At 33.3% G+C, this 12,220-nt stretch overlaps 1 protein-coding gene across 21 annotated transcripts in view; it reads left to right on the forward strand.

The window, feature by feature from the left end:
• Window positions 1–12,220, forward strand: part of FOXP2 (forkhead box P2) — a 604,165-nt gene that overhangs the window by 480,923 nt on the left and 111,022 nt on the right. For 11 of the 21 annotated variants that reach the window (XM_063813769.1, XM_054687043.2, XM_054687049.2 and 8 more), the window contains one exon: window positions 818–892. The exons of the other annotated variants lie outside the window; for them this stretch is intronic. In XM_063813769.1, coding sequence (XP_063669839.1) covers window positions 818–892 — 75 coding nt within the window. The remainder of the gene's footprint in view (window positions 1–817; window positions 893–12,220) is intronic. 21 annotated transcript variants of the gene reach the window in all.

Raw genomic sequence — 12,220 nt, forward strand, 5'->3', positions numbered from 1 at the left:
TCATATCATACATGAAGTCTAAGGATGTGTTGTCACATGGTCTATTCAAATGCAGTGTAATCCTTTTGCCCTTCAGACAAAATCTTTGAAATGTCTAATGCTACTTAGGTAAAAAATGACATTCTATGTCATTTATCAATAAATAATCACTTTGCTTTTACAGATAAAAATGCAAACTATACATTTGAGTATATAGAGTAGTTTTCAATGCAAATGGTACAATTCAACAGGTTTTAACAGATATTATGGATGTTGGTTGCATAGTCTTAGATACATTTTAGTGGCAATAATTTTTATATAATAATGCATAACCACAGCAGTTAATTTAAATAAATTATTGTGATTGTTCTCACATGACATGGTAGGACAGGATTTATGTTCATTTGTACTGGTTACAATTGATTACAAGTCAGAGGTTTGCTTTTTCAAAATTATTGATGATTACATTTTAAGAACAAATAACATCCCATACACCAAAATTGCAGTGTCATTTAAATATATAGGAGTATGTATGATTCTTAGCTTACAAGTGGGAAGTAAGGTTCCTACAGCAGTATCATGGTACATAATCAGTGGATTTTTTGGTTATGGGTTAATTTATTATGATCCAAATATTCAACTTCCCATCTGCCAAATTATTTCTATTTTAAAAATCTATACTGGTTAACTGTGAGACGATGATGGAATATTCTTCCCTATTTTGACCTACCAAGATAATAATTCCAAAAAAGATTTTTAAAAATGATAATGTACGTTATTAGCAGAAGCCTTAAGATTGAAAAAAAAGCCAACTCCTGATTCTCTTTGTTTAACCTAGGAATTGCTTCCAGAAACAAAATTATGTATCTGTGGCCACTCTTCTGGTGATGGGCATCCTCACAACACATTTGCAGTAAGTTACACTGGGCAATTAGAAATTCAGCTACCAGGCACAAGGCCATGGACCCAGTCCCACTAAATAGATTGTATGTGATTTTCTATAGCCAATCCCTTCCATTGGTGCAGATAATCAAGATACAACTAATGTTAAGATACAGATGTAATTAGTTGATTTTCTCTTCTTTTGTTCTCAATTCAGTTATGTTTCACTAGATACACATTTCACAGTTTCTGTGAGTTGACTACCTTAAATATATAAAGGCTTTAACACCACTATACTTTTCTTGAACTTTTAGGAATAATTTGATGAGGGAGTGTTGATATGCAGAAAATAAATGGACGTAGATAATGGGTTGATTCAACACATATTTTAGAACAAAATTGCTGTTCCATGTTCTTCAAGTTGTCATATAAATATACCAAGGCCTTTTAAACATTCTGCCACTAGAGTGTAACTTGTCACTTTGGACTGTAATATTTGGTGAAAATTGTTTATGTGGCCCAATTCACATAGCAGTTATCCTTGGAAATGGATAGTAATCCTCAAGTCTCCATTCAAGAATTTTTAAATAAAGCAACTTCATGTTTCTATTGAGCATAGATTCTACCTGCATTCTTAAGAAATCTTGAAACATATAAGTCATGTATTTTCACATATAGTCAGCGCTGCACAGTCATGGGTCCTGTATCTGTGGATTCAACCAACCACAGATCCAAAATATTTGGGGAAAAAGTGGATGGTTGCATCTGTACCGAAAATGTTCATACATTTTTCTTCCTTATCATTATTCCCCAAAGAAAACATTGTAACAACTGTTTATACAGCATTTATTTTACATTAAGTATTATAAGTGAGCTAGAGATTATTTAAAGTATACAGGAGGATGTGCATAGGTTATATGTAAGTAGTACATCATTTTATATAAGGGACTTGGGCAATTATGGATTTTGGTATCTATGTGTGTCCAATCCCCTACACATACCAAAGGACTACTATACACAACTTTTGCTTGTTTCCTTAAGAACTGATGTATTTATTTAGGCTCAATGGGCTAGAGTATTTCTAAATTGACTCAGCCAAAATTTATTTACTTTTTACTACTCTATACATAATATTTCCTAATTATAATTGGCGAACAACAACAAAATTAATACTCATATACAATCAATGTCTTCCTGAATGAAGAAGAAATATCTAATTTCATACTTTGGTTAAAAAGACAGAAAATGTTTTCAATAAAAATAATGTCAAATTAATGAAAGGATATTTATGGAAAATATGAAACTTTAAAAAATGTTAGTTGCAATACAAAATAAACTCAAAAGTGGAAGCAACAATAACATATCCTATTCTATAGAAATGGTAAATGTCAAAAAAAAAAGAAATAGTGAATGTCAAGGATGGGTAATAAATGTTATATATGCTGGCTTCAGAGAGACCTGAAATTACCTGGTTTGTGGCCTCATTCACTTTAATCCTATAGTATTTGGTCCCCCTAAGCTTTTTTGTAACAACATTTGAAAGAAAAATAGCAAAAATTTAAAAATTTTGGTAGGTTTTGCTGATATGATATAATTAAGTTTATGTGAAAGATTAAAATAATCTTAAGTTCTAAGTATTCTCTGTATATTTTAAAGGAAGATAAATTTTAGGTAAACATAAAGTGCAATTATATACTTTAACTTAATAAAGAAAATTAACTTAAAATTACTTTTAAAAATAGTGCATTAAAAATGGGACAGTTTTCCTAATTAGTAACACTTTTTCCTAAAATAATCCCAGTGGAAAAATTGTTTTCGTTAAACTGAAGAGTGAGCTGGCTTAACTGCTAATAGTGTTTGCTCTTTATCTAAAACTACTTCTACCATTTAAAACAAATCTCTGTTCTACTGATGAGAGAAAAGAAATCTATAGCATCAAATATTTGTATTTTCACTGACATATTTTCAGAATGAAAATGAGACATAAAGAAGTGAAATGATTAACCAGAGGCCATGTAATTTCTCAATGGTAAAGCTGAATTTGTTGCCCAAGTTTGTGATGACCAGTGTATTGGGCTTTCCAAAGGTATCCCAAATTGTTCTTGGCTGCTTTGAATGCAGTGTTGAGTAGAAGTCTGAGGTTCTTCCATGTGTCTGAGACTGCATCTCATCTCTCAGATAGAAAGAGCACCAGTATGAATTAGTGAGGTCTGGTATGGCTGGTGGGAAAGGAGGAGCATAGCAGTGCATTTGCCATCAGATCTTTGCCATCTCTGTAGTGTGCCAATTTCATACTTCATCTTGGTCATTGAGTGACTTTACAAATGGGGCTTCTTGGCTTCACAACACAAGGGAAATATTATTTAAGTAATATTAACTGCTTATTTTCCTTTATTGATTACCTTATATATAAACTTCAGCATGCTAAAATGGCTACATAATGTGATTTAAAATCAATATACTAACCAGAAAAAATACTATATTATTCATAATTGACAATTGCTATGTGATGGACATGGTTCTGTTTTAGTATTCATTGCATTTATAAGTACCAATATGCCAGAGTGGTAGTCTGGAACACCATAAGAGTACTGGTGGGCTAAAAGGAAGAAAGAGGTCAAAAAGATAGATGGGGTACCTAAAGCCTGCCATATTTTTTCATCACTATGTAACTGACATTAATAATAAATTGTGAATTATTACAATAGTTTGCAAATCTTAATAGACCCTACATAATGCCTATCAAAGTGTTAATTTAATGTCACACATATTATTTCTGTGGTTGATCAGCCTTCACACACACACATACAAGCCAAAATTTTCAGGCAATGTTCCAAATTGGTGGATTAAATTAATTTTTACTCTTCCTATCACACCCACTTCAATTAAAAAATAAAAATCTCTTAATTTTATTAACAAGCCTAAAGTAAAGTGCCAAAAATTGCAGGGAGAGAAAACCACTTACATTACCAAATGAAGGTTAAAGCCCAAATTATCTCAAGGAAATAATATTACATATTTGATATTAAACAGGGGTCAAAAGCTCTTCATTATACCATCCTTTTTCAGATATAATTGTATCAATTTACTAGCAAAATGTGCAATAAAAATATTTTTTCATAGGGTTTTTTCTGGTGTCTTGGCTTATTGATAACCATCAAACATTGGCCATCCCCTGAGTATTGTACCTCTCTATTACATTGTTGAACAGTAGTGATATTTTAATGTACTCACTAATAAATTATATTTAATGTGCCTCTATCAATTCATTGCAATACTGGGCAGTAATTGTATGCACTTATCTTTATGTGAAAATTGTGATTCTAAATTTTATCTACTTGTTGTATTTAAAGAAATATTTGGGCTCCTTCGATTGTATATTCACTATTCTAAGAGTAACAATATAATGTCCTTATTATAACTTTGAATTTAATAGATAAAAAGGCATTAATTTCTGGCTTTAAAAAACGAGGGTATCAGAGTAAGAGAGCTTCATTGTTAGAGAATACTTTTCAGTGCTTGCTTTTCACATTCAGTTTTTTCAAATAGTGTCTAGTTTAATCTGAAAAAAAAATCTTCACTTATTTTACTTTTCTTTCAAACTTCGGTACTGGGATACATGCCTTTCTTTTTTTCCTGATTTATCAAACAGCTTTACAAATGAGTAACTCTGCCAAGATTCTAAATTTCACAATCTTTGGCTTCCTTACAAGATAGTAACCCAAGTTCATTCACTCCTCTCTAACTATACCCTGTTGGCACCTCATCTGCCTGAATGACCTCATTAACACCTATCTGCAAGTAATCTTATTGTTAGTGTTGCCTACAGGTTTTTACACCTAAGTGAATACTGTTTTACATAGGATTCTGCCAGTTAGTTCTAACTGCGAAGGCAATTATGTGGAATGCTTAGGGTCTTTGTCTTTGGCTCTTATTTTTAAAACCTTTAGCATTGAGCCAGATGAATCTTTTGATGAACAAAATGTCTTGTACCTATAATCTGAAAATGAAACTTGCCTAGCCTTGGTATAACTGCTTTATTTTCCATTCAAATTAAATTACACTGGCCACATTTGATCTTTCTCCCTACAGGTCTTTACTATGATTATCTCCTGAATGGTTCATTTTTAATGGGGATGCTGGGTTGGAAGAAATAAGAAAACAGGGATAGTGATGCTTTTTAAAATATCTTTTTATTTGTGTTCCAAATTCATCTCTCTCTTGAGGCTTTACATAAATCCTACACAACACCAAATAATCCACCCTGTGGGCTCTACAGTCAGCTTTCTGGTTTGATAACTGGGCCAGTTTCTTAACTTTGCTTTGCTTCACGTTCTCAGTCTGTAAAATTATAACAATAATACTACCTACCTCATAAGGTGGTAACGGGAATTAAATATGATAACCCTAAAAAGTACTTACCATAATGACTAACACATAGTAAACATGCAATAGATGTTGAGTCAGTATCTGTAATAGCATCAATATACTCTTGCTTGGATGAAAGAGTCAATTCTGTTGGATGTAAATTTAAGTGTATTTTTGGTATTAACACTAAAAGGGGCATTGGACACTGTACCTTGGGTCATGGCCAAGACAGATGGCAGTGTTATCCACTGAGAGGAGTCTTTATATTAATCGATTTAAGTTGAATACTGACTTGTTCACTCACACAAAAAATAGTGTTCTCCAAATGCTTTCTGACTTGTTAAGTGGAAGACAGCTAAGTGGAAGAGACAGAACTCTGCCTCACCAGACCTAAATGATGCCTGGCAGCCAAGAAGAATCATAGCTAAAATATGTAAGGAAAAGTGATTGTCCCCCAATTGTCTGTATCCAGCTAAAGCACATGAAGATACACAGTTAGGAAATACATGCAGCAATGTTGAATTACCTCTACTTTTTTCTTCCTTCCTATATTATAAACATATTAGCAGAGAGTAACCTGAAGTTAAAGATAAATTACTACTTATCAGTGTTGACAGTTTTAACTAACATGCTGAAAACAATTAACCAAGGATAATGTTGCAGTAATTTTTTTCACAGTACCCTTTTTATAAAAGCTGTTTACAGTATTTTATAAAATATTGTATACATTTGTAAAAAGATGTGTGGTGTACACTTGAATTCATTGTTTTACTGTGTTTATTTTTGAGTAGGTTTTATTGATTTTTATGATGGTATTCATACTATGGCCCTTCAGTAAGAAATAAACTTAAGATAATGAAATGTTTCAAACACTTATGTTATAGATTGTTTTGTTAATGCCATAAAGATATAATATAGTGACCATGTTTAGGGTTACTGTTAAAAACATTCCAGATGCTGTATCCGTCTGAAACAGAATACAGGTTTTTGTTTTTAAAGCCTTGGCTGACATTTGTATGCAATTTCTTGATTAATCTTTTTTTCTACTGTAATTCAACATATTAGTAATTATCTTTACACACCCCTCTCAGCTGGAATGTAAGCTCCCTGATCTCAGTTTGTTCTAGAAACTTCTCCTGAGTGGTTGCTCCTCACCTTCTATTTCATTGTAATATTTGAGATTGCCAAGAATATTCTTGATGTTGGTTCCAAGGACCAGTAGCAGACATTTTTCAATGGAGGATCCTCTTTGAAATTTATAATGAATAATTTACTCCCCTTGATGATTCACCAAAGCATTAGTGTGGCAGAAATTGGGGGATGATGAAAGGATTATTTATTTAGTCAGTGGTTTTGTTGTTGTTAATATATTTTTCATCAAATAAATTGATACACACACTAGAATATGTATGTGGCAATAATATTCATTTATGGTGCTTATTAGGACAGACTGTATTTCGCATTTTAAAGTTATTTGTAATGAGCTATTAGTGATAGTCTCTACAAATATGACATATAATTGGCATTAACTTCTAACCGTTTGCTCTATAGTTTTTGCGTATTTCTAAACATCGCTTAAGGAAATGTGTATTCTGTATTTACTATTTGTATTTCTGTTCCCTGTCTATTTCCACATCATCTTATTTTAGCATAATTGAAAGTTGTAGAAAATGCTTTGTCATTTTAGTGTATAAATTTTCAGAATTGTGCTCATACACATACAAACATACATCATACATACACATATCTAAGCAATTATATAAAAGAGTATGCATGTGTCTTTATTCAATTCTATGTGCAGTTCATTTTTCTTTCTTATTGAAGTTACATGTTTTAGATTTGTAATTTTCATTAGGTGAATGAATTGTTTGTTATGCATAGGATTAAAAAATTATGGAACCAAATGTTTATAACTGGCATAGTTTTTGCAGTACTGTACTTACTTAAAAATATTTCTAAATAACAGGATTTTTAAAATATAAATTTCAATACATAGGATGTCAGGTTAAGCCGCACAGGACTTCCACTGACATTAAAACTTAAACCTGAAAACAACAACAACAACAACAACAAAACTTAAACCTGAAGCTACATGCTGTACTTTAACAATGGTGTTCAGAAAGCCTACTATCACTGGAGTTTTGTTATGCTATAATAACTTTATGCATCAGACAATTTAGATGAAATTGCACTTATTTACTTTCAAATAATCCTATTGTTTATCATAACGATAAGATTTATGCAAATAGATTCATACTGTTAATCAGATAAAGTCTTATACCAAGCTAGAGAATTCGAAATTGAACTTTTAAAATACTTAGCATCAAGAACAGTTTGTAATGCTCAGGCTCTCACAATCATGCTCCTTAGCTCCTTTCCATGAAGTCATGATTTCTTTTCCACAAGACTTCCTCCTGATCTCTCTTAAGAGAGATATTGTGAGATATTTTACAATATTGGAAGAAACCATCTACTCTTCAGATCCAGAATACTAGTTATAACGTTATACTTCAGACTACATATGTTATATATTTAATATTTTATGAGTAATGGTGTAATTTAGAATTTTATATGTAGAATATTTAGTCTGGCATACAACAGACAGTATAGAATGAGAGTAAGAAACTTCATCATAAGGGATTATAATAAAGGGGAGGCATCAAGCAAACATCTCAGAGATAAATTCTCATTATATTAAGCATAATTCATAAATTCACAGAGAGTTGTGCAATTGTAGAGAGAAAGTGTTACCAAAATGATGTCCTCAGAATTGAATAAACAAGCTTAAAAGTTTAGGAATTCAGTATTTCTAGTGTATCATATACATATACCTGAAGAACATTTTCTGGTGCATAGATCATTAATACAAAATTCAATTAAATGAATAACAAATGTACTGTTGTTTTATCCTTATTTCCTTCCGTATCCTTGTTGCCTGTAAGTTGTAGGTATAAGAGATTATATCTCTTAAACTCTTTTATATTGAGGCTGGAAAACATACTTTTTGCGTATCTACTCTTTTCTCCTTTGATATTACCTGAGTAGATACTGCTATTTTGGAAGGGTTGCGCCCTGTTACTACATTGCCAGATTGCCAAAATTCAAAGGAAGGGACGTCTGCTTAACATCTATTTTCATCCTATATGGACTGATAGTGTATTATAGCTAAAAGGGGCCTTATAGTTCATCTAATTCAACTCCTTTATTTTACAATTGAAAAGAAGTGTTAAAGAATAAAAGTGACTTCCTTAATATCTCCCCATTATTAATTGAATTCAAGAGGGAGCTACTGATGATCTGATAGTTCTTTAGTCTTGACTCATGGTTCATATGTATTAATTTTGCCAGGCCATTTGTTTTAGTTTTAATTCTATGTATCTGTCAAATAAGGAAATCACTGTTTTTCCAAATGTTGCTAATCACATTTACCTATGAAAAAGCTTTAAAAACCAGATGTATATCATGATCACTTTTTAAATTACCATTCATATTACTTGACTATATGTGGTTTGTTTAGGACACTTTTAAGGTCTCAATCAGATCTATGACATTGTTTTATTTATAAGTCAAGGTTTTAGAAAAGGAAAATTTAAGGTTCCTCAGTGATTTCCTCAGAAATGTTTTAAAGTGAATTATGAAATTTCCAGACTGTAGATTTATTGCTTATGTTCTTTTATTAGGACTTCAGCTAGGAGAAAAAGGACACTTAAAAAACATATATAAGGCAATAGAAATTTAGTTTCTAATTGTTAAAAGAATAAGCCTAATGGTTACCAAGCCTTAATCCTTTACATTTTCTCTTTATTTAGACTATACATTCAAGAAGGATCAATTGCTTTAAAGAAAGGACCAAAATCTGAGGGTTTCCCAGGCTTTTCCAGTTGTTTGTTTACTATGTGTCAGATAAATATGTATTAACAATTAAAATTAAGTGGTTAGTGGATCTGTTGTGCCATCCTGATCTTGAAATTCTAAGAAAAGGAGATAAGACAATACTTTTAAGTCTGATATTTAAATATTGGACACTCAATGTATAAAGCCCAGGATAGATGCTTGGATTGATCAGGTAAAGATACTAAGTTCATAACATAAAATTCTTATCCCATAAAATATATTCATAGCACTAGTGATAGAAATGGGTACAGAGGTTACAGAATTCTTTCGAGAAATTGTGATTCTAGATCAGTCCTAGATAAGTATCTGGGACCTATCAATTCTACTATTGTTAATTAGCACATACAGTTTTGTTGCTGTGACTGTCGCCCACCCCAAACTGGGCTCTTTTCTTTCCCTACCTTCTGCTTCTGTTCTCAGACATACCATATTCCATTTTTTTTTGTCCCCCCATAGCCTGTTTCCTTTTCTTCCCTGTGTATCAACTTCTACTGGTTATGCAAGCCCAAACTCAGTTACTGTTGCACATGAATGCTTTTTCACCAACACAGTTCACATGGATTAATTCCTTTTTTAATATTATGTATCATACTTGTCTAACTCACACTTTTGGAATTATTCTTACATAGCTCCATTGATAATTCCATTCAACACATATTCACTGAGCATATACTATGGATAACTCATGTTGCTAAGCAGCATTTTCAGTAAAATGATGAGTTATCACCTATATTTGGGAAATTTAGATTATGAAAATGGGAAATACATAATTTAGGATTCAAAAATCTATGCACTCTAAGGAGAGATTCAATCATTGTACTGAGGAATTAAAAACAAGTAGTTAGGAGAGGTTTATTTGAGGTAAAGTTTAAAAAAAAATCTTATTGGCATATGTAGCCTCTTATTGTATGGGCTAATGCCAGAATTTGAAGTTTTAAGTGCCTTTTTTAAAGGACCTTAAATATTCTGTAAGATTTTGCGTAAGGAAGTGGATGTAACATAACTAGACCATCCTACTTAAGATATCCTTAGAGCAATAGAAAGCAGTCACTGGAATGACAAAAAATATTGGAGTCTATGTGTCCAATTAGAGTGTGTTATCAGAAAAACCAATCATCGTCATCTTAACTAGGGGAAGGATAGGAGAAGGAAATAAGACAGATTTAAGAAAGAAGGACGGGCACGGTGGCTCACGCCTGTAATCCCAGCACTTTGGGAGGCTGAGGTGGGTGGATCGCCTGAGGTCAGGAGTTTGAGACCAGCCTGACCAACATGGTGAAACCCCATCTCTACTAAAAATACAAAAATTAGCTGGGTATTATGGCATGTTCCTGTAGTCCCAGCTACTTGGGAGGCTGAGACAGGAGAATTGTTTGAACCCGGGAGGCAGAGGTTGCAGTGAGCTGAGATCACACCACTACTGTGCTCCAGCCTGGGCAGCAGAGTGAGACTCTGTTTCAAAACAAAAACAAAAACAAAAACAAAACAAAACAAAAAACAAGAAAGAAAAGAAAGTATACAACAACTTGATTTTTAAAAGCATGTTGACAATTAGAAAAACAAGAAATTGAGATTTCTGTAATTTTATACCTGGTTATCTGTATTTGGCAGGTTGTGACCCTGGTGATACCTAAAACACAAAAATAGCAAGTTTGACCATAGGCAGTAGGAAGTTGAAAGTGACAATCGGTTTTGTTTGAGAAGTGGGATATCTGTGTGTTCAGTAGGCAGTTAGCACTGAGTTGGAGATGATGCATTTTTGGAAGTCATATAATATACAGGAGACTAGAGTCCCATAATTTTTAAGGAGATCCTGAAGAGTAAGATAGCACAGAGAAGTTGCAAGACAAGACACTGGGTAAAGGAAGAATGAGCCAGCAAAGAATGTGAATCTATAGCAGTAGAGAACCAGGAGCCAGCAGTCAAAGGCCAATAGAAGATACACTCACATAAACACATGCACACACACACACACACACACACAAGCACACGGACAGATTGGATTTGTTGCTACTATCTTCTTCCGTTTGTTTATTTATTTATTTATTTATTTATTTATTTATTTATTTATTTTGAGATGCAGTCTGGCTCTGTCACCCAGGCTGGAGTGCAGTGGCACAGTCTCTGCTCACTGCAACCTCTGCCTCCTAGGCTTAAGCAATCCTCCCTCCTCAGCCTCCCCAGTAGTTGGCACTACAGGCACAAGCCACCACATCTGACTAATTATTGTATTTTTTGTACAGATGGGGTTTCACCATTGCCCAGGCTGGTCTTGAACTCCTGGCCTTACAGACGTGAGCCACTGTGCCTGGCCATCTTCTTTATAATTAACACTTTTTTGTGTGTCAGATTAGTTTTAGGTTCACAGCAAAACCGAGAGAAAGTTAGGAGTTTCTCATATACCTCCTACACACATAGCCTCTCCTATTATAAACATCCCAACCAGAGTGGTATATTTTTACCACTGTTCAACCTATACTGACACATCATTATCTCCCTGAGTCCATAGATTACATTAGGGTTCACTCTTGGTGTTGTACATTCTATGGGTTTGGACAAATACATGACGACATGTATCCACCATTGTAGTATCATACACAGTTTTCACTGCGCTACAAATCCTTTGTGTTTTCCCTATGCATTCCTTCTTCCCCCAGTCCCTGGAAACCACTGGAAGAGATTTTTTTTAACCTAAGGGTGGTTAGCATTAGTAAAGACTGAAATGTGGGTTTAAGACTGTGGATAAGACACGGAGAAAGTCATTACATTTGGCAAGAGTGTTTTCAATAGAATATACCATAGAGCAGTGATTTGAATGGTCACCAAGAAAGAAGTACATAGAGATTACAAATAGTATACATTAGTCTTTCAGGAAAAATGCTGCTAAAGGGGAAAATGATAGAATGGTGGCTTGAGACGAAAGCAAATTGAGAAAGATCTTGGTGCAGGGGAGATGTTGACAGTGGCAATGAAAAGACTAAAAATGCAAGAGGGAAAACAAAGTATTGAAACAAGGTCTGAAACATGATGGGAGGAGGTTGATGCCACTAAGGGCACAGAGAGAGGTAGTTAATCTTTAAAAAGAATAGAAACCCAC

This window comes from Pan troglodytes, chromosome 6, assembly GCF_028858775.2.
Source record: "Pan troglodytes isolate AG18354 chromosome 6, NHGRI_mPanTro3-v2.0_pri, whole genome shotgun sequence".
NCBI lineage: Eukaryota > Metazoa > Chordata > Mammalia > Primates > Hominidae > Pan > Pan troglodytes.